This window comes from Gnatocerus cornutus, chromosome 2 (genome assembly GCF_029298725.1).
Source record: "Gnatocerus cornutus isolate USDA-ARS CGAHR chromosome 2, icGnaCorn1.1, whole genome shotgun sequence".
Lineage (NCBI taxonomy): Eukaryota > Metazoa > Arthropoda > Insecta > Coleoptera > Tenebrionidae > Gnatocerus > Gnatocerus cornutus.
The window spans coordinates 17,991,289-18,016,418 of record NC_142234.1 but is presented as its reverse complement, the minus strand read 5'-3'; the positions used below and the strand labels follow the sequence as shown (position 1 = coordinate 18,016,418).

Below are 25,130 nucleotides of genomic sequence, written 5' to 3'. Positions count from 1 at the left end.
ATTTATTTGCCTTTTCCGGTAAATTTGGGGAATTTTGTGTGAAATGAAATGAAGGTGTAACAATAATGTTTTATTTAATTTACACAGAGCCACTCCCTACATTAGTTACATCCACGCCTTCAAATTGAAGTAAAAAGTTGTTTTACTGTACGTACATAATAATATACCCAGTCTGTGTGTCATGACCAGATGCACTCAAAACTTGATTCAATCAAGTTAGATTATACTTATAGTGGAACCACTTTGTTTAATGATATTACATCTGATTACTTATAAATAACATAAATTTGAATTAAGACATACATAATTATAACAATAGGAAACAAAATATACATAAGAAATCGCGTGACAGATTAGCCAAATATACAACAAAATGTGTAAATCTAAAGTTGTCACAACCAGAATCTCTATATATAAAACATAAAGTTGATGAATATAAAAAACAGTACTAGAAGTGTAAAAATCCAATAAAATGTAAACATGTAAAGGCCACATTATTCCATTCATAATTTCCATAATATACAAATCATATAAAATAAACATACACATCAACGTCTGTATATAGTAATGGTGCTGGATAAAAATATATCCTATATTGGCATCTATCTACTAGTTAAATGGAAAGTCTACTAGACAAGTTTTGTAACCCACTGCTATGTCTAATTTTTTAATGTAGGTTAATGTCGCTCTGATTGTGGTCCCTCATTTTCCCAAACCAAATTCCTTTGCATCATCCTCAGTGATGTCCCCATATTCCCACATGTTGGAATGGTTCCTTTTTGCCACATCCTGCGCTTCTTTATACGCAGCAAGCTGAAAAAAAAAACAATTAACTCTTCAACCATACAAAATCTAAAATCAGTACCAGTTTATTATGTCGCCGTTCTTTTCTGTTTTCCACCAGGAGCAACCCTTCACTGATCAGATTCTTGACGATATCTCCCTCGGAGGTATTGTCGGCATGTAGAGAAGCAGCTGGGGGACTTCCCTGGATTCGGTACTCTATATTCAAGAGCAATTTGCTGACGGCGGTGTCTTCACGGAGGTATTTGATAGCCATAGCGTTGAACTCGTCATCCTTCGGCAAAGTCACGTAAGGCAGGATGTACTCGGTAGCGTATGGCTTCTCAGAAGCATAGGCAGCCGGTAAACTTGCAAGGCGGGTGGTTGGAAGAGTTTCGCGGTTGCCATAATCGAAGTAATGCACGGTGGCTTTTCCTCCCTGCACTTTTTCGACTTTGACCCTATACCATTCATCATCGACGGTATATTTCGCGGCGCATACGTCACCACGTTTTGGCGTGTACGCGCCGGGAAGAGGCGGGTTAGCTTGGAATTCTTGGCGCAGTTTGGCGTTCAACGCCTCTGCTTTCGGACCTTCGGAAATTGTTTGGACGAAGAAAGAGCCCTCAGGGGTGATTTCGGTCACTACGACTTCTTCGTAGCTTACCTTTCTCTCGACGTTCTATAATAAAATTGTTAAAATTCTTAATTTTGGGGTGATCATGATGCTTACACTTGCGGGCTTCTCTTCTTCCTGAGGCTGTTCCTCTTTTTCCTCCACGTAGTTTTGCCAGATCCGCAGACGTTGTTGTTTGGCACTGTCTTCGGCTTCTTTCAAAAGCGGGGCGTATTGGGATTTTTCTCCAGTGCGGTGGACTGAAGCGAAACCTTCTTTGACGAGAGCCACGGACAAATTGACGTTGTCGATCCAAAGCCATCCAATGAAATTCCCTGCTTTGTCGTGGGTGTCGACCTGAATTGACACCTCTCGTTGCAAACATCGCTCTTTTGTAAATTGTAGAGCTTCGTCTCCAAAAGGTTCCCCTTCAACTGCGGGTTGCGCATTGGTCGCTTGGCGGGAAGCACGCGGGCAGTTTATACCTCCTACCAAAGAAAAATTAATTAGACATCACATTTTTTTACCGAACAAAATGTTTGTTGGTGACGTGAAATAGTAGTCAGCTATAGAAACATGACCACATTGGAGTCCACCTATTCTCTAGCACCTGCTTTTGTCATTCACATATAGGACGTGAATGGGGTTTTCTGAGGTGCCTCATCTAAGAGAAATATTTACCCAATAAGAAAGTACACAGACTGTTGGATTTCGGTATAAAAAGTCTCAGTCTGGTGCCACTAGCAACAAATTCAGCCACTGCATCGATCCTCTGCGCACGTTGGAAGGAAGACAATTCAAGTTTGGCGCGAGCAGCATCAATTTCGGTAATCCGATGTGCGGGAACTTCTTTCTTGTTATGAATGCCAGCTTGAGACTTCATAGCTTTACTTTCGGCCGTTAGAAGTTCGTCATAGCGAGAGCTGCGTTGATCATCATCCGGTCTGTATTTCACAACGGAAGCTAAACCTCTCGACACCAGCGCTTCGGCGATATTCCTAAGACAAAGAGTTGCATTTTTGTTGGTACTAAAGAACAAAGTTCTTACTTTCCACTGAGTGAAACAGTTGCACAGACTTTTTCAGGATATCCGTCTCGAGCTTCTTGGATGTAGTCAATAACGACGTGCACCTTTTTGCCGATCAGTTTCTTGCGCAGGTATTCGCGGGCTTCAAACATCCAGGGAATATCGTACAATGGACGGAATCCTTTAGGTCTTGGGGCTGTCTTACCATCCTCGTCCGCAACACTAAGGAAATGATAAAATTTTAAATGATAAATATAAATCGTTTTTAGTCCATTTCCATTACTTCTTAATTAAGCTATTCTTTACAAAATCTGGAAATTACAAAAAATGACTTTTTAATTAATTACAGTGAAGCAGGTCAATTGCGTGTTGTCAAGGCAGATAAAATTTCATTTCTTAAGAATGGTACAAGTCCAAAGTCAAACTGATAAACGTTTTATGGTTTATCTATACATAAAAACACCCCTCCATGTTTTTTAGTTCATTGTTGTTTTATACTATAATCATTACGTATAATTATGAAAAGAAAATTGTCGATCAATAAGTATTTAACGCTGCATTACCCAAAATAAGCTAATTATCCTTCAAACTATTATAAGCTTTAATCAAGATTATGCAAATATCCCGCTTTTTGAAATTTTCGAAGATAATAAAACGTTAATATTTACTTTATATAATATATACTTTATAATTTTGTTGGAGATCAATACTATACCGTTTTTCCAAGTAAAATAAATAAATTAAAGCTCTTTGTTTAAAAAAATACGAATTTATTCCCAAGGTAGTATTATCTTTAAGTATTTATCTAATTCAAGGTCTGAAGGTTGTAATTTTGCCAAAAAAAGTAACATGTAATGAATTGTAAAGTACATAACTAGAAATACAGAGAATTGAGGTTTAGGGGCAAATAAAAATTAACTTTACATAACAAAGAGTAGTGTAAACTTTTGACGAAGCTTTTTTCATAATATTTGAACTCTTCAGAAATGTTAATTTCTTGGAATACATTTCAATGATTTCACTAGTTTTATGTAAACGTTATTGCATAAGAGTGCCCCCTGATGCAACCCACTAATGAGATGTTGAAATCATATTAAAAAACGGTCCTGCTTTCGGCGTGGAGGAAATCCTATTAATCGGGAAATTGAGTTAAATCGTCTTTTTGCTTAAAATGTTTGCGTAGTGAGTTAACAATGAATATAAATTATTTACAAAATAAAGTGCAGCTACATGTCCGTTTCAACCCTGACGCAGATCAATATTTTGCCTTCTTTCCCGTTCGATAATTCCACAATATTGATTCAGCCACTAAATATTTAAACAAACAGTGAAATATTCAGAAGCTTACCGTCCGGGTTCCTTTGGTGGTCTGATACTCGAAAGGAAGATCTTCTTGTACTGGCCATTGTTCAGCTTAACCGAAAGTGCATCCCCGTTGATAACTTCAGCGACTGTAGCCGTAAACTCTTTTTCTTTTCCAGTAACTTGAGGAGCGGTGGATTGCCAGTCTTTCCAGATGCGAAGTCTAGCAGCTTTGGCCTTCTTTTCGGCAGCTCTTAAACCATCAACTCCAGATTTCATAAAGGCGATTGACCAATCGACGCAATGAGCGAAACCTTCTTTCAACAAAGCTTCAGCGATGTTGCCTTTCGGATGAATGATTGTCCCGACGAAGTTGTTGTTATTGACAGATTCTAAAACAATGTCCACTTCTCTTTGTAAGAGGCGAATTTCAACAAAGTAACGGGCTTCTTCGGCGTACGGGACTTTGATGTTCATGTCGGGTTTGCCGTTGGCGTCAAGTTTGAACCCAGGGCACTGAAATTTACAATGAGATGTTGGAAATGAAAATTTGAAGTGTTACCCTAATTCCTGATATCATAAGTGTTATGTGATAGAACTCTGGAAGAAGAAAGGCTCTGACGGTGGACCCGTCACGGACATGTTCGATGATCGCCTTGATGGGTTTGTACCCTTGTTTATCAACAAACGAACGCATGTTCTCCACAGACCATTTAATGTCGCGGACGTGTTCGGAAGACGGATTGCTGCCCCATTTACCCTTACCAGCAGCTTTAGCAGCATCTTCAAGTTCAGCTAAGCGAGTACCTTCAGGAGTGGGACGCACTCCTTCTCGTCGCACGGACACAAGACCCTCCGACACCAAAGACTCGGTGATGTTTTCGGCAGTGCTGAAGTCCTTCCCCAGGTAGATTGTCCCATACTCCCGGTTGGTGTTGGGGGGTTTTTCGGCAGTGAACAACACTTCCTCTCCAATGAGTTTTTTTCGAAGATACTCGCGTGCTTCCCAGGCCCACGGTTCATCCTTAGTAGGTTCAGATCTACAAAGATGTCTTAATATTTGGCTGATTTAAATTTGGGGTAACATACTGGTCTCCAGCTCGGCGCGCAAGTTTAGGGGCGATGATTCCTGAAAAATTTATTTGCTTTTCAGGAGGAGGCGCCCCCGTAGGTCCCCTGATTATCACTGAATCCCCGGAGAGGATCTGAAAACGTTTAATTGTTCACTAAAATGTGCCCAAAATGTGCCAACTCATACAACTGATTTAGGTTAATTAAATCAAAGTTCTTGAGCCGCTCGTTTTGCGGAATCCAGACGAGCGTTCGAGTTTTTGTCATAATCGAACTAGAAATGCGCCCGAAACCATTAAAATAATACATAAATATCGAATGCCATATGTAATAATCATGCCAACCAAGCACCAAGAGTGTAAATCGGTCATAACTTCCACAATTTCCCTTTGAAACGAACGGAACTTTTTTGGAAATGAAGCCAAACACTTTATTTGATTAATTTTCAAAGAAAAACCACTTACTTGTTTCACAATTCCACGTTTTGGTTGAATTTGTTGGGTAGTCATCGTGAACGGGCCATGCAACTTGTACTGAAAGGTGGATGAACGTCACTCGGTCACGTGACTCAGTGAAAGCGTCGCAGGGGGTGGGTTTCAAGCTTAATCCCTCAGTTTATCGACCTAATCGCGTCCAAATTGAGTCGTTAATTTCCAAGTCAAAGCAAACGTCTCCCTGACGGTGAGTACCACTCATTTATGCCCTCACTAATTGTTTAAAATGAAAGATAAATTTAAACGTGGCAATTTTTTTCGTTGACGTCAGCGCCACCTACTCAAAATGTCATCTGTCGAAACGGGATCATAACCCCACTTTAAACAACGTGATTTTATTAAGAAAAACATTTATTTTTATCTATGCATAGTGTCAATTGTCTCCATCTTCGGCTTTTAGTTGTTCGATAAGACGTCGCCTCTCTTCGGCTTGGCGCATTTTTGTCAGTACGATACTTTCGTAATCAGAGGGTTTTACTAAAGAACTGGGGGTGGCGTTCCGTTTGGTTGGAGGCGGATTAACCCATTCCATTGTCAAGGGATTTGAAGAGAGGCCGCTTTCCATCTCCACAGCCATTTCCTGTAACTCAGTGTTGGCGAAAAATTTACTAAACAAACAAACTTACTGCTGCCTTTTGGGTACTGAACTCAACTAGGGCGCTTCCCTTTTTCTTTTGCGACACCACTAACGCATTTATGTTGCCATACTAAAACAAACAATCAGTGGTTACCTCACAGGGGGAATTTACCTTTGATAGAAATCTTTGCAGCATTTCTTGTGTGTAGCCTCCATTAGTTGTATCCTCTTTTGTAACATTCCACTTGATTTTTATCCTATAGTTGGCACTATCCCAATCATTTTCGGCATTCTTGGCTTTTTGTGCCCTAATCTCTTGTTGAATTTTTTCAAGTTCCTCTTCAACTTGTTTGGATCCTTCTTTTCTTAATCTCTCAATTTCCTCTTTCAGTTTCTGATCAGCTGTCTTTGCTTTGACGTTGGCAAATCCGCGTTTCTCACGAGCTTCAAGATCCTCTTTTAATTTCCTTCTTTTACTATCAAGTTCCTTATGTCTCAGTGCCGCTTCTTTGCGACCTTTTAAAACCGCATCATACGCCCTTCTGGCAGTTTCATCAATTAATATTTCTAGAATTTTTGATAATCGGTGGAATTCTTTGGCAGCATTCGGATTATCCGGGTTTTTGTCAGGATGGCATTGTAGGGCTTTTTTTCTGTACGCTTTCTTAATCTAAAAAACAAGTAAATAGAAAAAGTTTGTTTTTGAAATTAGTACCTCTGCAGCGCTGCTGGTCAGCTCTATCTCAAGGATTTCGTACAAATCCAACTCTTCAATTTTCGTATCCTCCATGGTAAATATCAATGTTGTACGCACAGAAACGTTTATATTTGAGTTTGTTTTTCAATAAACATAACCTAAAACTGTGACACTGACAGTCCGCGACATTTGAAGTTAAGGCGGGAATTTTTAAATTCGTTTTTTCAGATGGACGAATTGCAAGAATCGGAACTGGGATCCCAGGAATACTGGGATAATCGCTACAAAGAAGAAATAGCCAACTATGCGGACCACGGGGATCCCGGAGAAATTTGGTTCGGTGAAGATACAGTAGGCCGCATCATTACGTGGATGAAGGAACAAGGCGTCTCTAAAAACGCCAAAGTCCTGGATGTGGGTTGTGGTAACGGCATGTTTTTGATTGAACTGTCTTCAGAAGGCTACCGGAATCTATTCGGTATTGATTACTCCGAAGACGCTGTGGTTTTGGCGAAATCAATCGCCCAGAAAAAAGCCATTGAAATAGATTTTTGCGTTGGTGATATTTTAGAAAGCTTAGAAGGTCAGTTTGATGTAATCCACGATAAGGGGACATACGACGCCATCAGTTTAAATGCGAATATCACAGAACAACGAAAACACTATTTGGAGAATATCAACAAATCTTTAGATCCCAATGGTTTTTTTATTATTACATCGTGTAATTGGACTGAAGAAGATTTAAATGGGCAGTTTAGAAACTATTTTGAGTATTGCGAAAGCATTCCGGCGCCTCAGTTCACGTTTGGGGGTCAAACCGGTAATATTGTCTCAACGGTAATTTATAAAAAAAAGCAATAAAAGCTGAACGTTTCTTTGATGCAGTTTTATTTGGGATAATTACAACGTTGTGTAAAAACATGAAAAGTGATATAATTATGTTAATGTGCGGTTTTATAAGACTGAGTTTTCAAAATGTAGGTATGAACACCTATAAAGCGGCAGTGGAAAAAAATAGCCATTCTGATAGTGGTAATGAATGGAGTTCGAATGGTAATAAATAAAACTGATGATTTGTGACGCAATAACGACTTTTTACTTTTTAAAATTGATTAAAAAACTAGACTATATTTAATATCTATATCTTTATAACTACAATTTTAAGTTGTGAGTTACAATACTTTAATCGTTGTAGTCTATTTATCATAAGCATTACTAAACGCTATTAGTTAAAAAATGCGGTAATAAAGAAGACTTTAGATAAAATTGTAGTGCACAGGCTAAATTTGCTTCTGTACTATTCTATGAAATGAACAACCCTGCTGTGTTTACAGTTCAACCGGATTCTTGAAACTCAGATTTAGATTAAGTAGTTAGTTCACATCAGCATAGACACCATTTATTCATAAGATTTGTATCATTTTATAAACTACTAGTGATTTTCTGAAATGTATTTCTATATTCTAAAGAGAATAAAGCTCTAATCAAATGAGGTAACAATTTGGTGTATATTACCAGAAAATTAAAAGTGATAATGGAACGTGAATAACAATCTAAATAATAAATTACGAACGACATTCAGACTTGGCATGTGCTTAAGTTTTAATTAATCCTATGCGAATTGGGAATAATGCGACTTAACATGCATGGTAAAGGCAACTATTCATTAACTCTTCAACTTACACCAAAAATTGCACAATAATGAAAATTCGAACGTTTTCCTACAAGATAAGGAATCTAAATTGGTACTTCTATCACCGGATTCGCTAAAAATCGTCTAACTTTTATTAATTTGACTTACGACGTGGTTTAGTTTCTCATTAACGTTTTGCGCGTTGGGATAACTTGACAATTTCTCTAATGCTTCGGCCACGTTATTGGACTTTAGATGTACAGTAACAGAGTTAGAATTAATTAATTGCTCCAATAGCGTTAACAAATTTTCAATGGTTTGTTTCTCCATTTTATCACCGTATTTATTGACAACGAAATTAAGATTTTTACCGATTTCCGCCTGGATGAACTGTTCAAACAAAAACTCTCCATCTTCGTTACCATGGCCGTTGACACCGTTGGTGCTATCACTCTCGTGGGAAACTCCACAACCTATACACAGCAAATTTAAAGCATAAAAGGATTCATTTTGCATGACTCCGTGGTTTGATGACGACATTTCCACCAAACATTTGACGCTGTCTTTAATTTCGAGCAGCGTTTTGAAAGGTTTGAAAGAATGGCAATGTTTTATCAGCCAGGACAAGAGGCGAGGAACTTCACCGCGGACGCCGAGATGGTCGGAGTTGTAACACCAATAGAGTAACTTTTCCAGGAAGTCTCTGCGGGACATGAGATCCAGAGCTGCTTTTTCTGGAAGAAACTCTTACAGGGTGGTAAGACGAGGATGGGTTACGTACCTTGTCCGTCGATGGCCATGCGCAAGGTTCCTAATAATTTAAAAATGACCAAATATTGCTCTAAGTTTATCATGGGATAAATGGCGTCGATTAGTCCTTCGCTTAACACGATAGACTTGTTTTGTTGAGGAATCACAAGATTTTTCAAGGTACTCAATAAGGCGTGTTGCACTTTTATGTCACTCTCACTGTTATTAAATTTAGATAACAATTCTAAAATTCTGTGGTCAGTGTGAGTTTGTTAACTGAACGAAACTTACTTATCAGTTTTTTTGAGACACCGTTTTGAACCATCTGAATACAGTGCGTATCTTTCCGGGCGAAATTGCCTATTGCGAGAACTCCAGTGCTCAGGAGATCCGGGTCTTCTGAATCCAACCAGCTGACCATATTTTCGTACACTTTTCCTTTGCCGTTATTATAAAGAAGATACATGCACTCATCTTAAAATTTAAGGATATTACGGAATTTTTTTCGTGGTTTATAACTCACCTCCTGTTAATATAATCACGATCATATCACAAGCCATTTTCATCACTGAGCGACTCTCTTCGTCAACCACTTGGCTTCTGTACTTTTCAATGAGGTCAAAGACAAGCTCGCAAACGCCTTTTTTAGCCAGCAAGGTCTTAATATCATCTAAAAAAGTATTGAAAAGGTAATTCGCCCGGCGCATCCACCATTTTAATACTAGAGGGAAAATTGGTTTTTCTTTTTGCCAATGGGTTTGGAGGTGAAAAATTCATTTTCCTTACCTCTGTCGGCTTGACCATGCAGAATCTCCAAGCACAGAACTGAAATTTCCGGTGTCGCGGACATTTTAAAAATTTCTATAATAGTACAACACAGACTTTCAGTGAAGGGGATATTCTGATCTTCAATATAATCAATTACATGGTTCAAAACTGTCAATAAAAAGGCAAATAGCATTTGATTCTCATTAAATGCTTTCAAGTATTTGTTGAGAAGTTTTTCAATGACATTTATTAAGTTTAAATTTAAAGCTGATTTCTGCAGTTCATCATTGGACATCAACAGGTTGACTAAAAATCCACTAACTTTCAGTGTTAGCAGGTTGTTTTTCCGTTTGTTGTCTGCTTCAAGTAGCGATATAACCATCGCCAATCCTCTTTTATCAATGATTTTCCTCGCTTCGTCGTTTTCATAACAAATATTGCCCAAAGCTCTAATTGCACCTACTACTAAAGACTCTTCAGGTCTTTCTAATAAATTCAAGAGATATTCAATAAGATCTTTGTCAGTGAAGAGTGTTCTGTTGTGTTCTTGTTTGGACCATTCTGCGACGACTTCCACAATTCCCTGTGTGATTTTGTCGTTTTTGAATAGAATTAAAGATTTTACTAATTTGTTGTCGGCGAGTTCGATGTCTGTTTCTTGGGCTATAATACGCGTCAAATTTTCTATGATTCCAATTTCGTCTTTTGCCTTCACTGACTTGGTCAAATCATCCAAAAGGACACTCATATTCGAATGGAACGATAAATAGATTCAAAACACAACACAAAATAAGTTGACAGCTTTCATCAACATAACCTTAAATTATTTATGACGCCCAAATGTCATCGCAACGCGCATGCTTGATGGAAATCTTTACACTTACGTTTAGGCGTCACGACGCTCCGGTTCATTCATCTAAAATTGAATGAATAAAAAAAACACGAAAGCAATTGTTTATTTACAGTACTTTATTTTTAAAGAAAAAGCTTACAGACCGACAAAAAACAGGCACATGACAATATCTTTTTATTAGAAATAATTTAATGATGTTGCAATTGCTACAATTTCATATTTACAACGATTGCTACTATTTTTTATCTTAGTTCACCTCGAGACAGCTCAGTAAGCTTCACCTTCTTCGTACTCATCGTCATATTGACGACTGCCATTAGTATTGTCTGGTTCATACTTCTGTTCATCTTCGTCTTCATACTTAACTCGCGTCTGATCATACGCCTCTGCGGGATATTGTGGATATTCAGGATAATCTGAGACGAGAATATGTCAATCCAGTGTTTTCGGTGTCGTGTAAAAACAATAAAATCAAGAGAATATGTGCGAGGCTTATACTACCAAACAGTCTAGACTTTAAGACTGCTAGTCCTGTGAACCTCAAGTAATATAGCAAAGTAGTTTGGTCTAAATTATTAGTTATATCAGAATTAATGAGAATGGATGATAAAAATGAAGAACAATTTACACATGAAATGAAATCAAACTATTTTGCACAAGGGAACGAATAATTGACAGATATTTACCATCAATTGGTTCTTCTTTAATTCGAACTTCTCCTCCGTCGTCCGTTTTGATATATTCAAGTCTTTCGCCACGTTCCCTCTCGCGTCGTTCCCTGCGCTCACGTTTGCGTTCTCGATCTTTATCTCTAGACTTGGAGCGTCTCCTTTTGCGATCTCTGTCCCGTTCGCGATCCCTGCAATTTTGTTTATACTCCCCCGTTAAAGAGGAATTCAAATCAGACCTTTCTCTGTCTTTCTCCCGCGACCTCCTATCGAAGCTGCTTTCATCAAACTCCTCCCTGATGCGTTCTTTACTACGTCGTCTCTTTTCTCTCCTCGGCGAACGTGATCGACTCCTCCTCCTTCTTTCTCTAGATCTAGATCGTCTCCTTTCAAAAGCGACCCCACGGTCCCTATCCCTCTCGCGATCTCTCTCTCGTTCCCCCCTTCCTCCACCACCTCTTTCTTCTCTTTCGCGTTCTAACCTGTACCTTTCTCGCTCCCTTTCGTTGTCTTCGCGACCCGAATGTTTGATATTTACCTCTGGCCCTCCTCTGCGTGTGCCACCGAGACCGCCACCTAACGAAATTGTGTTTTCTGTTCAAGTTGGTTTTGGGACAACTTACCTAAACGACGTGGTAACCATCCCTTGACTGTGCGGGCCCTTTCCACATCTACTAAAACCCGTCTTCCGTCGATTTTCTTCCCATCAGCGTGTTTGTATGCAGCTGAAAAGATCCACTTCAGTAATAAAAAATTGATGAAACTGTGGCCAAACCCCACATGTATTGATTTGACATTTTTAGAATATACATGTGGGATTTTTCAAAGGGTGGATTTCAGAAAAATCCACTTCAACAGTTATAAAACCGGGCCGAGTAACACGTGAAATAAAACTACAAACGTACCGAATTGGCTAGACGGAAATGACAAAAATAGGTATAAATGAAATATACCTACCCAGCTACTTACGTAATAAAACATCATAATGAAAAAGTTGTATTTGAATATTTTTAGCAATCCGAACAGCAGAGAGGACTCCTCTTTATCATTACCTGGTGCGCAATTACTTACTGAGCGCATACCCATTAAAATGAAATAACTATTTGAAGAAAAATTTGGAATAGTTACTAAATTTAACATTGATTTAACTGAAAATTTTACTGTTTTTTTAACTGTGACTAAAAACTCAAAACCCCGACAAACAACTCAAAATATTATTTGTATGCAGGGTTCTTACCACACATACAAACCTATATAGCCAGCAAAAAGCGGAAGTATGGGGCAAACGGCACTAGTTGCCTGCAGCTCGGACTGTGTAAAAAATAGAAAAATATTAATTTCATTCAACTTAAGCAAATATCTTGTCAAATGGTTGCTGGCTACATAACCTAACAGGAATGTCAATTCACCACTTAATTTTTATTTTGAAGAAATCATTAAATCAGTAAAATTGAAGTGGTCGAATTGAGCGTAGTTTCAATGAATAGAACGTCTTCTACTCACAGTGCATATCCCTCTCATGTTCATACTCAATGAAAGCATACCCCCTTGGTTTCCCATTGACATTGTTATGAATCAGGACAATCTGAAAAATTAAGTAAGTAAAGAGCGGAACAATTACTAATGGGTTACCTTCTTGATTGGGCCATAAACTTCAAACTCTCTGCGCAGTTTTGACTCTGAGGTATCATAATTCTGCAATAAAAAAAAGATTGAAAACAAATCAAGTCAACATTAGCATTTCAAACTATCTTGACAGTTCTAAAAGTTACTAAATGACAAAGTACCAACATTAAAAAATAATGTACAATGCCCACTAGATGCAATTTTTTGCTCTTTTTTGTTTGATTCTCATGTTGTCCCTTCCTAAATTTTTGTCACAATATAAATGACAACAACTTTGCACGGGTCTGTTAATTTGCCTGAGTTTACATACACACGAGCCCAAAGATTCAGCAAGCATGTGAACAACACAGGCTCATGGTGACCAAGGACCAAAAAACAACAAAACTTACAATACGAGCCACAAACAGAGTTTTGAACGGATCCGCGGTGATGTTTGGGGCAGAGTTGGGGTCCCAAACAGCAATCTCTTGTTCTAGCTTGTAAGCAACCTGTTCTGCCCGTTCTCTCCGCCGTCTTTCTACGCGTTCTTCTCTAGTTTCAACCCTCGTGGGTGGTGGGGTATCTTTTGGATCCTACCGAAAACTCAATCAAATTTCAAATAATAACACAACTACACTAACCTCGAACTCCGTCAAAAATGCACCAACGCCCAAATACCCTCGAGATTTTTTTTCATGGGGTAGTTTAGCCACCGGGGGAAGGTAGGGAACTGGGTCGCGAGGCGCAAAAAGCGCCAGCAAATTTGGGGGTAGAAACTGCGTCATTTTGGCTCAGACTTTTCTATTTCAATTATTCATTTCTAGAGAAGAACCTAATAATCACAAATTGTACACAACCACCGTAAACGCAAGACAAAATGGCTGATTTTGGTTGCTGGCGTCATTGTCATGCGCATGTCAGCTACCAACCTGAGAAACCGGTTTTGAGAAAAACCCTAAAATGACATAATGTGTCAACAAAAATAAATGTGGGTGGATGGTGATTCGACGTGCTGTGGGGTACTCCGTTCTGTTTTTTCAAAATGAATATTAAACAGCTTCTGAAAAACTCTTTCAAAGTAACGGTGGGCAGTGTCAGCTTAATTTCAACTTTTTACAGTATTATTGAGTTGATGTACTTTTTGTCTGACCCCAATTACTCCAAAAAAGTGGCCATTTCCAAAGGTAAACATTGCTGGTATTGCTCAAGAGACTCACATTTATTTTCAGATGAGTGGACCGCTGTATCATGGAGTTTATTAATAAACATGGCTTTACTCTCTGTTTTCATATTACAGCATTCATTGCTAGCTGTGTTTTCAGTAAAAAGTATTTTTAAAAATTACGGAATTTACGATTTATATAGGAGCTTTTATGTAATCACAACGGCAGCTGCTTTACAAGTAAGAAAAATAAACCATCCTAAAAAATCTCATAACATTTAAACAGGTTTTTGTAAGAAACTGGTATGAGATTCCTCAAATCAGTCTGTGGAAGGTTAATTTGAACTTTAAACCATTTTGGTGGATCTACATTTCAATCCATGTAATCTCCTGGTTGGTTATTTATGTCGGTAACATTTGTATGGACGTGAATGAACTCATTGGCATAAAACAAGTAAGTGTTGTCTAATTTTTGAACAAGCCAATTATTATTGTTTTTTAGATCTACTACAGCATCATTAATCTTCCCGATCCTAATTTACGAAAGTCATTTCAGTTACAACGTCTTAATTCCCATATGAGACACCCCAGCTTCCTCGCATTTCTTATAATATTCTGGTCGGCCCCCATTTTAAGGTACAAGACAACTTTACGCTTTTACAATTATAAACGTATATAAATATTTTTAGCCTTGACCGAATATTACTCGCTACGATTTTCTCTCTCTACATGTTCATCTCTTGGAATACTGATGAAAATGATTATTCATACCAATACTCGCAGTACATACGAAAGTTTCACGAACTGGAAAATTTACATGATTGACTGAGATTAATTTATTTTAATACTTCACCCTAGAAATAGTTTTTGTATTGATCCATTTCTGCAGACTAACCATTAAACCATTTTTCATCTGTTTGTGTTTTTCTTAAAACCGCGAAAATTTAAAAGAATTGTCAACAACTAAGTCAATCACTGAATAACTTAACCCCGTTCAACTTTAAATAAAACAGAATCGTTAAAACTAACAAATGGGAAGTTCCGAGAAACTAACGCGAAATGTGTCTAAACTGAAACGCCCTTAAATAAATGATCTAGTACTAGTAGTATACTAGTATTACATGCTAGTACAATTCCAAAATCGCAATCCTACTGACACGTCGACCAATGATTACAAAAGAACACCGCACAATTTAGGTAGATATAATTCTGCGAAATAATTCTACACTGAAGTGCCCCCATATAAACTAATTTAGCACTTACCTTTTGATTTAAATCCAAATCGGCACTACTCACATTATTAACACGTCCGTCTCCGTCTAATCGCAGCGCTGAACTGATTAAAACAACGAATTAAGTTATTACGAAACTTCGGTAGTAGAGCAGAAAAATGTCCTTCCGGTTTATTCGTCGCTGGATTCAAATCGTGGGATTTGATATAAATTTTTGCGCGTTTAGGGAGTTTCGGGGGCCGCGCTTAAACGATTGATCTGAAGCCACTTCATATAAATTTTTGCGGTTAAGAAATAGAAATAAGAATCCAATAAAACAAAAATGTGTAAAGTTATCTAGGATATCCTAACTTGGAAAAAGACTAATGTAAGACGAATCAAAGTTCGACTGTAACTTGTATGATAGACAAATGTATTGTTGGTTGCCTTCACTTCATTGCTGGTTTGGTCAGAAACCAATAATCAAAAACCTCGCTATCTAACCTCAAATTGTAACGTCAAAACTCCGGTGTGTGAACACGTGTTGTTTACTCGAATTGTAAAATACTCCCACATTGCCGAAGATGTCTGATCAAGAAATGGAAACTGTGGACGATAACGAGTCAGATAATGAAGAGCCCATGGAGGGTGAGAGTGAAGAAAATGCAAAACCCGCAGATGTGTACCTTCCCACTAAACCCCTTGAGGAGGGTGAAGAGCTCATTTGTGACCAGTCCGCGTACGTTATGTTACACCAAGCCCAAACTGGGGCCCCTTGTTTAAGTTTTGACGTCATAAAAGACAGACTAGGGGAAAACAGGGAGGCCTTTCCACTCACTTCATACATAGTGGCAGGGACCCAAGCTTCACAAGCTCATGTGAATAATGTTATTGTAATGAAGTTGTGTAATCTCCACAAAACTAGTAAAGACGACGACGACGAGGACGAGGAGGATGAAGATTCTAATGAAGATGTCTCAAAGAGACCAAAAATGGCAGGGGCTCTTATAAAACATCAAGGATGTGTTAACAGGATTAGAGTGAGTTGGCGAAATTGCCCATTGCTTAGGTATATAAAACTCTTTATTTCAGAGTACGATTATCAATGATAAAGTGGTAGCAGCATCTTGGAGTGAGCTTGGCAGAGTAAACTTATGGGATTTAAGTGAACAAGTGGAAGCTGTTGACAATGACCAGTTGCTACAAAGATATAATAAAGAAAACAAGGCTAATTCAGTGAAGCCTCTGTTCACGTTTTCAGGGCATCAGAAAGAAGGTTTTGCAATAGATTGGTGCCCTATTTCCACGGGCGTTTTAGCCACAGGAGATTGCAAAAGAGACATCCACATTTGGAAACCTGCAAGTGGTGCATCTTGGCAAGTTGATCAAAGGCCGCTAGTTGGTCACACTGATTCAATAGAAGATCTTCAATGGTCCCCTAACGAAAAAAGTGTCATCGCTTCTTGTTCAGTTGATAAGAGCGTCAGAATTTGGGACACAAGAGCCCAACCAAGCAAAGCGTGTATGTTAACAGCACAAAACGCACATGAAAGCGATGTTAATGTAATTAGTTGGAATAGAAACGAGCCTTTTATAGTCAGCGGTATGTTTCCCTGATCATCGTTAATCACTTTGATTAAATCTTTTATAGGTGGAGATGATGGCTTTTTGCATATTTGGGACCTGAGGAAGTTCCACGACAAGACTCCTGTAGCAACGTTTAAGCACCACACTGAGCCTGTTACTACAGTAGAATGGCATCCTACAGATTCTGCCGTTTTTGCCTCAGGAGGGGGCGACAATCAAATAGCTTTGTGGGATCTTTCTGTTGAAAAAGATAGTGAAGCAAACAGTGACGAAATTGAAGTAAGAACTAATTATTGTGTGTCCTCTTTTACTTATTTCTCCTTCCAGGGAATACCTCCTCAGCTTTTATTCATTCACCAAGGTCAAAATAACATTAAAGAACTGCATTGGCATCCTCAATTGACGGGTGTGATTATCAGCACGGCGGAGAGTGGGTTTAACATTTTTAGGACAATTAGTGTTTAGATGTTTTATTACAATTAGTAAAAAATCCATAATCATGTTTCTTGTTTATCAATTAGATCTAAATTAACTAAATGTCGCATCGTTGGTCTTCCGTGGGGGCAGTTCTGTAAAATTGCTTTAGAATGGCGATTTTAATCAGAAACGAACTCACCCATGGCTGTTCAATTTCGCCCATGTGTTGAATTAACTTCGTCATGTCTTTCTTTGACAAAGACTTCCCGATCATGATGGATTTTCGACACGCTCTTGAAGCGAACATTGCTCGGATTCTTGACGGCCTGCACATGGTGTGGTTGGAGTCCTAAAAAATCTGAATTGCGTACATTGGTCGATTTTTTTAGAGCAAATTTAACTCCGGAGTTTATATACCTGCAACATGAACAGCATTTCATCAATGTCGTCTTTACCGAACACAACGCTTTTACTCAAAGGCACGGAAGTCAGAAGAACCTTTTTTGTGCATGGGGCTATAAATATTTACTTTCAGGTGCGTATAACTACTAAATAAAAATAAAAACCTGTTTCGTCTATCTTAAATGTGAACCCATTCTTCCTGAAAATCTCTTCATTTTCAATAAGCAGGCTCTCATTCGCAGCCGTTAAATGAAGTGGTTTAGGACTACAACACAAAGTTAAATTTGAGCATGAAAAAAAAAACAAGATATTACTTGACCAGAATTTGATTTTCCATCACTGTATTTGCTTGCAGATCCTCAAAATTGTACTTCTCATCAGTCGCGTGTTGATCGATAATGAACAGATCGTTCTGTAATTTTGTAATAATAAAACCGAGATTAAACTGTCCTATAATCGCCATCTGTGAAAATTCTCCTTTGGAGATTTGTTTACGTAATTCCTCTTCAGCGGATTTGTTGGATTCGGGATTGATTTTGGAGCGGAAACGGACAGTAACATCGCGAGATTCTTCATGTGTTTGCTTTCGTTTTATGGCGTTCTTTATGTCGTCCAAAGTTACGTTTATTGTCACTGATTTAGAAGCTTTAGGGTCTCTCACTGTGGTGTCAAGTGCAATTTCAACATCTTTGTCAAGAATACCGTGTGGGAGATTTTTTAATACGTTCGATTTGTCCACGATTAGGCTCATCGTCCTTCTTTTCTCGGGAGATTCTTTATCTGAGGACAAATTTGCTTCTTCGACATTTTCTTTTATTTCAGAAGCATCTGCCTTTGCAGTAGTAAGATTTTCGTGGTCTTTCATTTCAACAGAGGTTGGCTCTTCTACAATGGTCCGGACACTTGGCTCCTCAACTGCGGTTTTGTTATCCTGATTCTCAGAGACTATAATCTCTGCGGGAATATTTTCATTGGTCGTACAAGTTTCTTCAGTTTTGATTATGTTTTGTTTTACCCTATTTTTACATGTAATTTTTGTGTCTTCTTCTTCTTCTTCTTTTTCTTCTCCTTCAATAGAAGAAAATGAAAGATTCTTGTTTTTCTTACAGATTTCTGAAGACGTATCCGGTTCAAAAATCTTACTAATTTTATTGACGCCTTTTTCTGAACGTGGCTCATTGTACTCTTCTGTTTTCGACCTTTTTTTGAACCGTTCCATAATACTTCCTTTTTTTACCTCAGAATCCGTATGACTTCTTTTCAAGTTCTTTGTGGGCTTATTACTGCTCTCGAAAAAGTCCTTAATAGACGTATTTTGCGTAAGATCTAAGTTCTGCATCTTAAACGTAGAAGGAAAATTCTTAAACGCTTCAACTAGAGACTGTTTGACTGTTGCCAACAAAACTTTTTCTTTCTCCAAAAAAATTTGTCGCTTATCTGGAGTCACGTTGACATCCACCAGACAAGATCTGCTTAAAACATTTAAAAACACAAACGGATACTGACCGCTGTTGTATTGTCGATAAGTCTCATTAATGAGTTTGATAACTTTTGTTGGCTCACATGGTCTCGAATTTATATAAAAAAATTGACGGTCGCTAGTACTGCGACCACTACCATGCACAACACTGGAGATAAACAGTTCAAAAGTAAATGGTACAGACTCTCCTTCAACCAACTGAATCCCATATTCACCCAAAATTGGTTCCCCAGGTTTTGTTATTTCCACTTCAATTAAAGAAGCGATTTGTTTCGTACCAAAAACATTAACTATGTTTTCTTTAACGCTATTTAAACCCTCTGTTGCAACAACTGTGTTTTTTGCGCCTTTGCTTGTTGTATTGGTACACGAGAATTTAACTCCTTTTGATACTAAGCAATAAGCATACAATAACTGGCACATTTTGTTAAATTCACGCTTTAGATTTTTCATGAATTCTTTTCTTCTTACTGGTAAAGTTGAAAATAAGTTTTGCAAAGTTACAGTAGTACCCGGCTCTCTAGCACTTAAAGTCTCATTTATGATTTTCCCGTTTCTGTCGTACGAAATTTTAGTAGCATGTTCTGCACTTTTGTGTTTAGTTAGGATAGTCAAATCTGAAAGTGCACACAAAGAACTGAGAGCTTCTCCTCTAAATCCAAGAGTGGAAAGAGTGGCTAAATCTTCAAACTGTTGTATTTTTGATGTGTAATGTTTCAGCGCTATAAAATTGTACTTAAAATTTGTGGTGTTAATGCATAAACATACTTAGAGCTTTAAAGTTCTCCTGCTGAACTCCTAGACCATTATCACTGACTTCAATAAGATCAGATCCATATTCACGTAGTTGTATATCTATAATAGTAGCCCCAGCATCAATGGCATTTTCCACCAGTTCTTTGACTGCGATTGCTAAACTTAAAACAACCTGAAATGTTACATGAAAGCAAAAAGGATTTAAATAATCAAGCACTGACTTGGCCTGAACAAATTCGATGAACTGTATCACGACCGATCGCTTGAATTGCTGTCGTTTGTTGTTGAGGGTCTTCCAAAGCACTATCACAGTCCGTGTTATTCATAATTACGAATTCACCACTTTAATTAATGATTAACTGTGTTGAGAACACTCGCGCGAATTTTTGACATTCGTGCTTTCAAATGACATATCAGGTTCAACAACATAAGCATGCGAAAACACCAAAAATTTATATGGAGATAATGGATATATTTGGTGTTTTAAGGTTTCTGCTGTTGGGACGCCTGATTTTTGGTGTCACAGATGTCAGTTATTTATAACCCCAAAATAAAACCGAGGACGTAGTTTTTTTTTACAAGAATTTAGTTAGAAGTAAGATTGTAGCTGAATTTGTGCTGGTTTACATGTGAATTTGTTTTTAAGTTGTGAATAATCAATACATCAATGTCAGAGCCTGAAAAAAATCAAAGGTTTTCACTGAAAAAGTCCAAAGTAAAAAAGGGTCCTTTAGAAGACAAGAACCTCTCTTTAGGAAGTGGCGTAGGTTGCATTTCGACTTTTGTTTTGTTAGTTGCAATATTAGTACTCTATGATATCGTTTTTGTATCATCAGAAGATAGCATTGATTTTAAAACCCTGAAGACTGACCTAGAAAATGAAGTCCACAATCAGTCTGCAGCCATATCAACAATTTCCGGTGTCTTAAGTAAAATAGAGAAAGGCGCACAGGGTGTTACTGTTGTTAATTTTATTGGGAGCACTGGTGTGGGCAAAACTTTTGTTGCAAATCTCATAAAAAAATATTTTCATTCATTTTTTTATGAGTCTTGGAGGACAATCAAACCTGCGAGAAAGCAAGAGATTTTGGACAGTCTTAAAAGAAGTGATTTTAGTTATAATTTGATTGTTCTTGATGACCTAGTAGTAAGTGATATTGATGATGTCTTGAGTTTTATTCAAACAGTACCAGAAGGTGTTACTTTAGTTGTATGTATTTTTAATATTCAAGAGACTGATGATGTTCTTAATTATAGAATTAATTATAAGAATACGGACGAAATTATAAATAAATTTAAAACTGTTGGAATTGCTCAAGATGTGGCCAGGTTTCATGAGTTCAGTAAGGAAGGGGCTGGAAATTGGATTGTTAAACAGTTAATAACGAAAGGCGTGAATCCAGAATCGCATTTAAAGATTGTGAAATCGTTGTTGGAAAGTCAGAATGTTAAATATCACGGATTGAAAGGTTTAAGTTCAAAATTACGTTTAGAACTGTGATAAACTTGCCTCTTTTAATGTATTTATAATAAATTATTTACTTTTTCAACCGTTTTTATTGAAATACCAAAAAATACAAAACAATACCCTAATCCACTTCTAGTTTCCTAAAATTCCCTGTGATCCCACACAAGGAATCTCGCTCTGATCCACAATTGACGGTGTTCCTTTTCAGGGCTGAAACCGCCCCTTCTTTCGCTTGAGCACTAAATAAATTCTCGTCAACTTCCATTTCATCGTGCGACATTAAAATGGGGTGGGACTTTTCAAGCTCTTTTCTCCATAAACCTGAAATTGCAAACGAGTTAAAGTGTCGCTCGGATTTTTATTTTTACCGATCATTTCAGACATTGGCATAGTGCCCCCATACTCTTTAGGCAAAATGTCTTTTTCCAAGTAGCCACTTTGTAAGGCTTCGTCCAGATTTGTGTATATTCGGACGCGTTTTTTTATTTTTTCTGAAATGAGGGACATTCCGAAATCTAGGGCAAATTTCATGGAGGGATGGACGTTGATTGCGTGCACTTCTTTGTGTCTCATAGGGAGAGTTTTCTGAAATGGTAAAAAAGTAGGTCAGTAATGAATACTAATTATAATTACAAGAAATTAGCTATTAATATTCAAGTCTAATTGTAATGAGTTATTTATTTTGCAAATCAAGTAAATTTTTTCTTTAGTTTTATAAGGATAAGATTATCGTGGGAAATTTTGTTTTTATACAAGCTGTGAAATTTATAGGTTTCAAGCAGTCGTGGCCGAGCGGTTAAGGCGTCTGACTAGAAATCAGATTCCCTCTGGGAGCGTAGGTTCGAATCCTACCGACTGCGGGAAATCTTTTTTTTATTATTACTTAATTTTTATACTAATTAATGGGATAAAATGTTGCGTTCTAATTAGTTTTTAATTCCTTTCCTATCTTCCTACGATTTTGTAATTTAATGTGCTTGATACGCTAACATAAGCTAATCAAATTTTAAAATATTTCACAATTTTGCAAAGGAAATTGTTCTTACCTCTCCATTTTTCACAATGCGCACTGCTTCCTTAATGGTGAAAAGCGTAAGGTATGAAAATCCAACTCCCTGTCCATCAGCAAAGTGTACAAAACCTCGAATTTGGTTCTCTTCATCTTCCATCAATGTTTCGTAGACAATTCCATGTATTCTGCACATGTCTCCTTGTGTGAATTGTTCGAGATCAAAAACACCTAAATAAACAGTTTTAATTTTTTTTATATCACGGAATGTAAGCTCTCCATTACAACAAGAAATTATGACTGACCTGGCCTGGCGATGATAACTCTCCTCCCTTTGCTATCTCGTTTAGGACAAGCAAACAAATATCCTCTATTAGTGAGATCTTCCATCATCGGAATGGTAATATCCAAGCAATTAAAAGCCACCCCAAAAGTTTGTCGCAAAAGAACATACCGCTCTAAAGCTTCACAAGCGAGAGTAACACTGAATTTCTTAAACCGAAGAAATCTTAAAAGAAAACGTGCATCTATTTAACAGTGAAGTCTGTATCTGAGTTATTTCTTTACCCATTCTGCAATTTTTGATTCTTGGATTCTGTCTTATCCATTCCCGCATGGAGGCCAGCGCTGTTTGTCGACTGCTTTTGTCTTCACGCAGCTCCTCCTTAGCCATGGCTTGAAGTTCTTCAGAAAGGGTGCAAATGTATTCGTCGGGTTCGGTTACCCATTTTCGGACCGACATGATGGGTGTGGATAAGACCTATTGAAACAAAACAGAACCGTTCAATAAATAAGTTCTCCTACTGCACGTGTTGTGTAAACATAAGCAGACATGTAATTTCAAGTTGAAGTAATTGCATTAAAATTAGACAGGATGTATTAAACGAGCGATTTTTTTCAAATTATATATGAAATTGTCGGAGCCACTTGGCGTAATCCGGTATTAATGGAAAGTGTAGTCATTTCGGGAAATTATAGATCACGCCCAATGGATATGTGCATGTGGATTGGAAACAATTATTTTTATTGCAGCTTTAGTTTGGAGAAGATTCAGTTTGAAAAGATCACAGCGAAAGTGATTGGGTAACCAAAGTCTGTAAAATTGCGTAACACTCCTTAATTGGTACTTGCTATCGGTACACCTACAATAATTGGTACTAAGTACGCTTCAAATGGTTTTTAAACGATTACATTGATTACTGAGTTGATTAGACCATTAACGTCTGAAACTTTTTGATAAAAGTTTCACATCATAATTAACTGGTAGCGCCTGAAAACTGTCTTTAAATTTGTGAAGAAGAATCAACAAGAAGTCGACTTTAATAAAGCAGATGAATTAAAAAAATACGAGAGTAGTTACAACCCATCGAATTTCTCTTAACCGGACAATGCGACACTTTTTGAACTCACTCAGAAATGTTAGCGAACATCTTAAAACTGAACCTTTCTCTTGAAGAATAGACGTCGCTTTTTTACTCACCCAGTATACGCTAGCACCACTTTTGCAAATCACACGTGCCAACTGCACACTGATCATGAGATTGCTAAGAATTCAAATTTAAGGTGAGTTGGTGGTATGACATCCCCACTGTCTAAGAATCGTTATTTTCCTCTTTCTTCTACCACTTGCTGTCCAGCATCCGCTTTCTTTCTTGCTAATCTACTAAGAGAAATTCCCGGTGTGTACGTATAATTCAAATGTATTGAAATTCTGATGGATACCAATCTTACGTAAAGTTGGTTTAGACAATGAGGAAGCGATAGGATTAGACTGATCGATAACGTAATCTTTGTTTGCGTAAAGATTGGTTTTAGTCTCATTAGTGTTAAAAATGTGATACTGTCTTAAATAGAATGTCGACTTTTTGCTCTTTTTGTGCAGAACTTTCTATAAATTATGTATGAGTTTGAAAGAACGTAACTGCTCTTAGATGATTTAAAGAGACTTGTTCTCCGACTGACCTCATTTAAGGTACTTCCTGAGGCTGTAAAACGTGTACCACTAACCCAGCAATATTATACAAGGTATTACATCACTCTTCTTTAACATTACTCATTCACTGTACTAGTGAAAGTTCTTATTGCATAATGATGAGATCTACCGTACACAAATCGTGTAACAGTTTACGTTTTCTTAGCGATACTAGTTCAAATCAAACAAAATTGAGCAATTGCCGGTTATGATTAGTTCATTTATTCGAATGGAGGAAATGTTTTTACTATTTTTGGGTGGAAGAATTGAAAAAAGTTAGTAAATATGAGCTCTATTTCTTGTGGAGAAATTATAAGAATTTGATGCCAATTGCTCTCACTGTGCACACGTTTGATTAATGGCGTGAGAAACTGTTGGATTTTCACATATTTTTTGCTTCGTGTTGAAAGTTTAGCTCTGAAAAAATTGACACTTTTAAACTCACAATCAGTGTTGAATAAAAATGGTCAATGTTATACGCTTCAGTTATTAATAAAACTAGTCACACTGCATTCTAAATCGAACAAAATAAAAAAGGTTTTAGAATGTTTATATCTCTAAAATTCTTTGTCGTGGCAATAATTAGCTCGTGATTAAAGACCGGAAAATGTGCAATAAAACTGATGAAAATATGGCAATTTAAGTTTTGATTAGGTAATGAATATTTGCTGGACTTTATTTTTTTAGATTTTCTTCTTCAGTTGTTTCCATTGTTTCGGAGGTCTTCAGATTTTTGCAGGTTTCTTGGGCTGGTTACATTAGATTAGATCTTTTGAGCATTTTTGGTTCTATAAGATTTATTGATTTTCTTTCGTCCCCTGG

At 37.5% G+C, this 25,130-nt stretch overlaps 10 protein-coding genes and 1 non-coding gene across 12 annotated transcripts; 5 read left to right on the top strand and 6 right to left on the bottom strand.

The window, feature by feature from the left end:
• Positions 1 to 57: 57 nt before the first annotated feature.
• Positions 58 to 5,349, bottom strand: Tudor-SN (Staphylococcal nuclease domain-containing protein 1). Its single transcript, XM_088029912.1, has 9 exons — positions 5,264 to 5,349; positions 4,818 to 4,933; positions 4,291 to 4,768; positions 3,775 to 4,244; positions 2,448 to 2,648; positions 2,081 to 2,397; positions 1,517 to 1,887; positions 866 to 1,465; positions 58 to 813 (listed from the first exon to the last, which is right to left on the bottom strand). Exons 1-9 carry the CDS (start codon positions 5,306 to 5,308, stop codon positions 703 to 705), a joined length of 2,709 nt encoding a protein of 902 aa, XP_087886038.1. The 5' UTR covers positions 5,309 to 5,349; the 3' UTR covers positions 58 to 702.
• Positions 5,350 to 5,387: 38 nt separating this feature from the next.
• On the top strand, positions 5,388 to 7,443 carry LOC148179672 (EEF1A lysine methyltransferase 2). 2 transcript variants are annotated; one of them, XM_088029916.1, is made up of 2 exons: positions 5,388 to 5,480; positions 6,796 to 7,443. In XM_088029916.1, exon 2 carries the CDS (start codon positions 6,796 to 6,798, stop codon positions 7,426 to 7,428), a length of 633 nt encoding a protein of 210 aa, XP_087886042.1. In that variant the 5' UTR covers positions 5,388 to 5,480; the 3' UTR covers positions 7,429 to 7,443. The 2 variants fall into 2 exon arrangements, with proteins under 2 accessions (XP_087886042.1, XP_087886041.1); XM_088029915.1 differs by lacking the exon at positions 5,388 to 5,480 and adding an exon at positions 6,576 to 6,661.
• LOC148179673 (dnaJ homolog subfamily C member 17) lies at positions 5,613 to 6,783 on the bottom strand. The gene is made up of 4 exons (XM_088029914.1): positions 6,586 to 6,783; positions 6,043 to 6,540; positions 5,920 to 6,000; positions 5,613 to 5,873 (listed from the first exon to the last, which is right to left on the bottom strand). Exons 1-4 carry the CDS (start codon positions 6,658 to 6,660, stop codon positions 5,667 to 5,669), a joined length of 861 nt encoding a protein of 286 aa, XP_087886040.1. The 5' UTR covers positions 6,661 to 6,783; the 3' UTR covers positions 5,613 to 5,666.
• Positions 7,444 to 7,950: 507 nt separating the features above from the next.
• Positions 7,951 to 10,565, bottom strand: vimar (visceral mesodermal armadillo-repeats). The gene is made up of 5 exons (XM_088029913.1): positions 9,737 to 10,565; positions 9,474 to 9,620; positions 9,242 to 9,424; positions 8,982 to 9,194; positions 7,951 to 8,934 (listed from the first exon to the last, which is right to left on the bottom strand). Exons 1-5 carry the CDS (start codon positions 10,464 to 10,466, stop codon positions 8,345 to 8,347), a joined length of 1,863 nt encoding a protein of 620 aa, XP_087886039.1. The 5' UTR covers positions 10,467 to 10,565; the 3' UTR covers positions 7,951 to 8,344.
• A 104-nt stretch (positions 10,566 to 10,669) lies between these two features.
• snRNP-U1-70K (small ribonucleoprotein particle U1 subunit 70K) lies at positions 10,670 to 13,756 on the bottom strand. The gene is made up of 8 exons (XM_088029855.1): positions 13,486 to 13,756; positions 13,255 to 13,437; positions 12,872 to 12,934; positions 12,743 to 12,824; positions 11,863 to 11,964; positions 11,479 to 11,815; positions 11,258 to 11,430; positions 10,670 to 10,987 (listed from the first exon to the last, which is right to left on the bottom strand). The coding sequence occupies exons 1-8, from the start codon at positions 13,627 to 13,629 to the stop codon at positions 10,839 to 10,841; spliced, it is 1,233 nt and encodes a 410-aa protein (XP_087885981.1). The 5' UTR covers positions 13,630 to 13,756; the 3' UTR covers positions 10,670 to 10,838.
• Positions 13,757 to 13,786: 30 nt separating this feature from the next.
• On the top strand, positions 13,787 to 14,920 carry LOC148179669 (nurim homolog). The gene is made up of 5 exons (XM_088029856.1): positions 13,787 to 14,028; positions 14,074 to 14,246; positions 14,293 to 14,460; positions 14,509 to 14,642; positions 14,696 to 14,920. Exons 1-5 carry the CDS (start codon positions 13,887 to 13,889, stop codon positions 14,829 to 14,831), a joined length of 753 nt encoding a protein of 250 aa, XP_087885982.1. The 5' UTR covers positions 13,787 to 13,886; the 3' UTR covers positions 14,832 to 14,920.
• Positions 14,921 to 15,691: 771 nt separating this feature from the next.
• l(2)09851 (WD repeat-containing protein 1 l(2)09851) lies at positions 15,692 to 17,306 on the top strand. The gene is made up of 4 exons (XM_088030071.1): positions 15,692 to 16,257; positions 16,310 to 16,820; positions 16,869 to 17,083; positions 17,132 to 17,306. Exons 1-4 carry the CDS (start codon positions 15,802 to 15,804, stop codon positions 17,267 to 17,269), a joined length of 1,320 nt encoding a protein of 439 aa, XP_087886197.1. The 5' UTR covers positions 15,692 to 15,801; the 3' UTR covers positions 17,270 to 17,306.
• On the bottom strand, positions 17,265 to 20,282 carry Pms2 (mismatch repair endonuclease PMS2). Its single transcript, XM_088030070.1, has 7 exons — positions 20,081 to 20,282; positions 19,872 to 20,031; positions 17,938 to 19,825; positions 17,788 to 17,888; positions 17,639 to 17,736; positions 17,421 to 17,570; positions 17,265 to 17,373 (listed from the first exon to the last, which is right to left on the bottom strand). The coding sequence occupies exons 1-7, from the start codon at positions 20,183 to 20,185 to the stop codon at positions 17,302 to 17,304; spliced, it is 2,574 nt and encodes an 857-aa protein (XP_087886196.1). The 5' UTR covers positions 20,186 to 20,282; the 3' UTR covers positions 17,265 to 17,301.
• A 94-nt stretch (positions 20,283 to 20,376) lies between these two features.
• Positions 20,377 to 21,409, top strand: LOC148179666 (uncharacterized). The gene is made up of 2 exons (XM_088029253.1): positions 20,377 to 20,454; positions 20,506 to 21,409. Exon 2 carries the CDS (start codon positions 20,527 to 20,529, stop codon positions 21,358 to 21,360), a length of 834 nt encoding a protein of 277 aa, XP_087885379.1. The 5' UTR covers positions 20,377 to 20,454; positions 20,506 to 20,526; the 3' UTR covers positions 21,361 to 21,409.
• LOC148179664 (alpha-tocopherol transfer protein-like) lies at positions 21,400 to 23,911 on the bottom strand. The gene is made up of 6 exons (XM_088029252.1): positions 23,817 to 23,911; positions 22,904 to 23,096; positions 22,642 to 22,863; positions 22,374 to 22,567; positions 21,696 to 21,912; positions 21,400 to 21,648 (listed from the first exon to the last, which is right to left on the bottom strand). The coding sequence occupies exons 1-6, from the start codon at positions 23,871 to 23,873 to the stop codon at positions 21,449 to 21,451; spliced, it is 1,083 nt and encodes a 360-aa protein (XP_087885378.1). The 5' UTR covers positions 23,874 to 23,911; the 3' UTR covers positions 21,400 to 21,448.
• TRNAS-AGA (transfer RNA serine (anticodon AGA)) lies at positions 22,106 to 22,187 on the top strand. Its single transcript has one exon. It is a non-coding gene; the product is annotated as a tRNA-Ser (tRNA).
• Positions 23,912 to 25,130: the final 1,219 nt, after the last annotated feature.

What these genes read in the sequence shown, in the direction of transcription:
- Tudor-SN (XM_088029912.1), bottom strand. Translation starts at nt 5,308, where the DNA reads ATGACTACCCAACAAATTCAACCAAAACGTGGAATTGTGAAACAA. An exon ending in TTATGATATCAGGAATTAGG is followed by an intron (nt 4,245 to 4,290) that starts GTAACACTTCAA and finishes TGTAAATTTCAG; the next exon opens with TGCCCTGGGTTCAAACTTGA. An exon ending in ACTGTTTCACTCAGTGGAAA is followed by an intron (nt 2,398 to 2,447) that starts GTAAGAACTTTG and finishes TCTTTGTCTTAG; the next exon opens with GAATATCGCCGAAGCGCTGG.
- LOC148179673 (XM_088029914.1), bottom strand. Translation starts at nt 6,660, where the DNA reads ATGGAGGATACGAAAATTGAAGAGTTGGATTTGTACGAAATCCTTGAG. An exon ending in TGCAAAGATTTCTATCAAAG is followed by an intron (nt 6,001 to 6,042) that starts GTAAATTCCCCC and finishes TGTTTGTTTTAG; the next exon opens with TATGGCAACATAAATGCGTT. An exon ending in TCAGTACCCAAAAGGCAGCA is followed by an intron (nt 5,874 to 5,919) that starts GTAAGTTTGTTT and finishes ACTGAGTTACAG; the next exon opens with GAAATGGCTGTGGAGATGGA.
- vimar (XM_088029913.1), bottom strand. Translation starts at nt 10,466, where the DNA reads ATGAGTGTCCTTTTGGATGATTTGACCAAGTCAGTGAAGGCAAAAGAC. An exon ending in GCATGGTCAAGCCGACAGAG is followed by an intron (nt 9,621 to 9,736) that starts GTAAGGAAAATG and finishes ATACTTTTTTAG; the next exon opens with ATGATATTAAGACCTTGCTG. An exon ending in CGTGATTATATTAACAGGAG is followed by an intron (nt 9,425 to 9,473) that starts GTGAGTTATAAA and finishes TTAAATTTTAAG; the next exon opens with ATGAGTGCATGTATCTTCTT.
- snRNP-U1-70K (XM_088029855.1), bottom strand. Translation starts at nt 13,629, where the DNA reads ATGACGCAGTTTCTACCCCCAAATTTGCTGGCGCTTTTTGCGCCTCGC. An exon ending in TTTATGGCCCAATCAAGAAG is followed by an intron (nt 12,825 to 12,871) that starts GTAACCCATTAG and finishes TTAATTTTTCAG; the next exon opens with ATTGTCCTGATTCATAACAA. An exon ending in TAAAGAAGAACCAATTGATG is followed by an intron (nt 10,988 to 11,257) that starts GTAAATATCTGT and finishes TTCTCGTCTCAG; the next exon opens with ATTATCCTGAATATCCACAA.
- LOC148179669 (XM_088029856.1), top strand. Translation starts at nt 13,887, where the DNA reads ATGAATATTAAACAGCTTCTGAAAAACTCTTTCAAAGTAACGGTGGGC. An exon ending in AAAAGTGGCCATTTCCAAAG is followed by an intron (nt 14,029 to 14,073) that starts GTAAACATTGCT and finishes ATTTATTTTCAG; the next exon opens with ATGAGTGGACCGCTGTATCA. An exon ending in TGGTCGGCCCCCATTTTAAG is followed by an intron (nt 14,643 to 14,695) that starts GTACAAGACAAC and finishes AAATATTTTTAG; the next exon opens with CCTTGACCGAATATTACTCG.
- Pms2 (XM_088030070.1), bottom strand. Translation starts at nt 20,185, where the DNA reads ATGAATAACACGGACTGTGATAGTGCTTTGGAAGACCCTCAACAACAA. An exon ending in ATCGAATTTGTTCAGGCCAA is followed by an intron (nt 20,032 to 20,080) that starts GTCAGTGCTTGA and finishes GTAACATTTCAG; the next exon opens with GTTGTTTTAAGTTTAGCAAT. An exon ending in ATTTAAGATAGACGAAACAG is followed by an intron (nt 17,737 to 17,787) that starts GTTTTTATTTTT and finishes AAATATTTATAG; the next exon opens with CCCCATGCACAAAAAAGGTT.
- LOC148179666 (XM_088029253.1), top strand. Translation starts at nt 20,527, where the DNA reads ATGTCAGAGCCTGAAAAAAATCAAAGGTTTTCACTGAAAAAGTCCAAA.
- LOC148179664 (XM_088029252.1), bottom strand. Translation starts at nt 23,873, where the DNA reads ATGATCAGTGTGCAGTTGGCACGTGTGATTTGCAAAAGTGGTGCTAGC. An exon ending in GTGGTGCTAGCGTATACTGG is followed by an intron (nt 23,097 to 23,816) that starts GTGAGTAAAAAA and finishes TTGTTTCAATAG; the next exon opens with GTCTTATCCACACCCATCAT. An exon ending in GCATTGTGAAAAATGGAGAG is followed by an intron (nt 21,913 to 22,373) that starts GTAAGAACAATT and finishes TTACCATTTCAG; the next exon opens with AAAACTCTCCCTATGAGACA.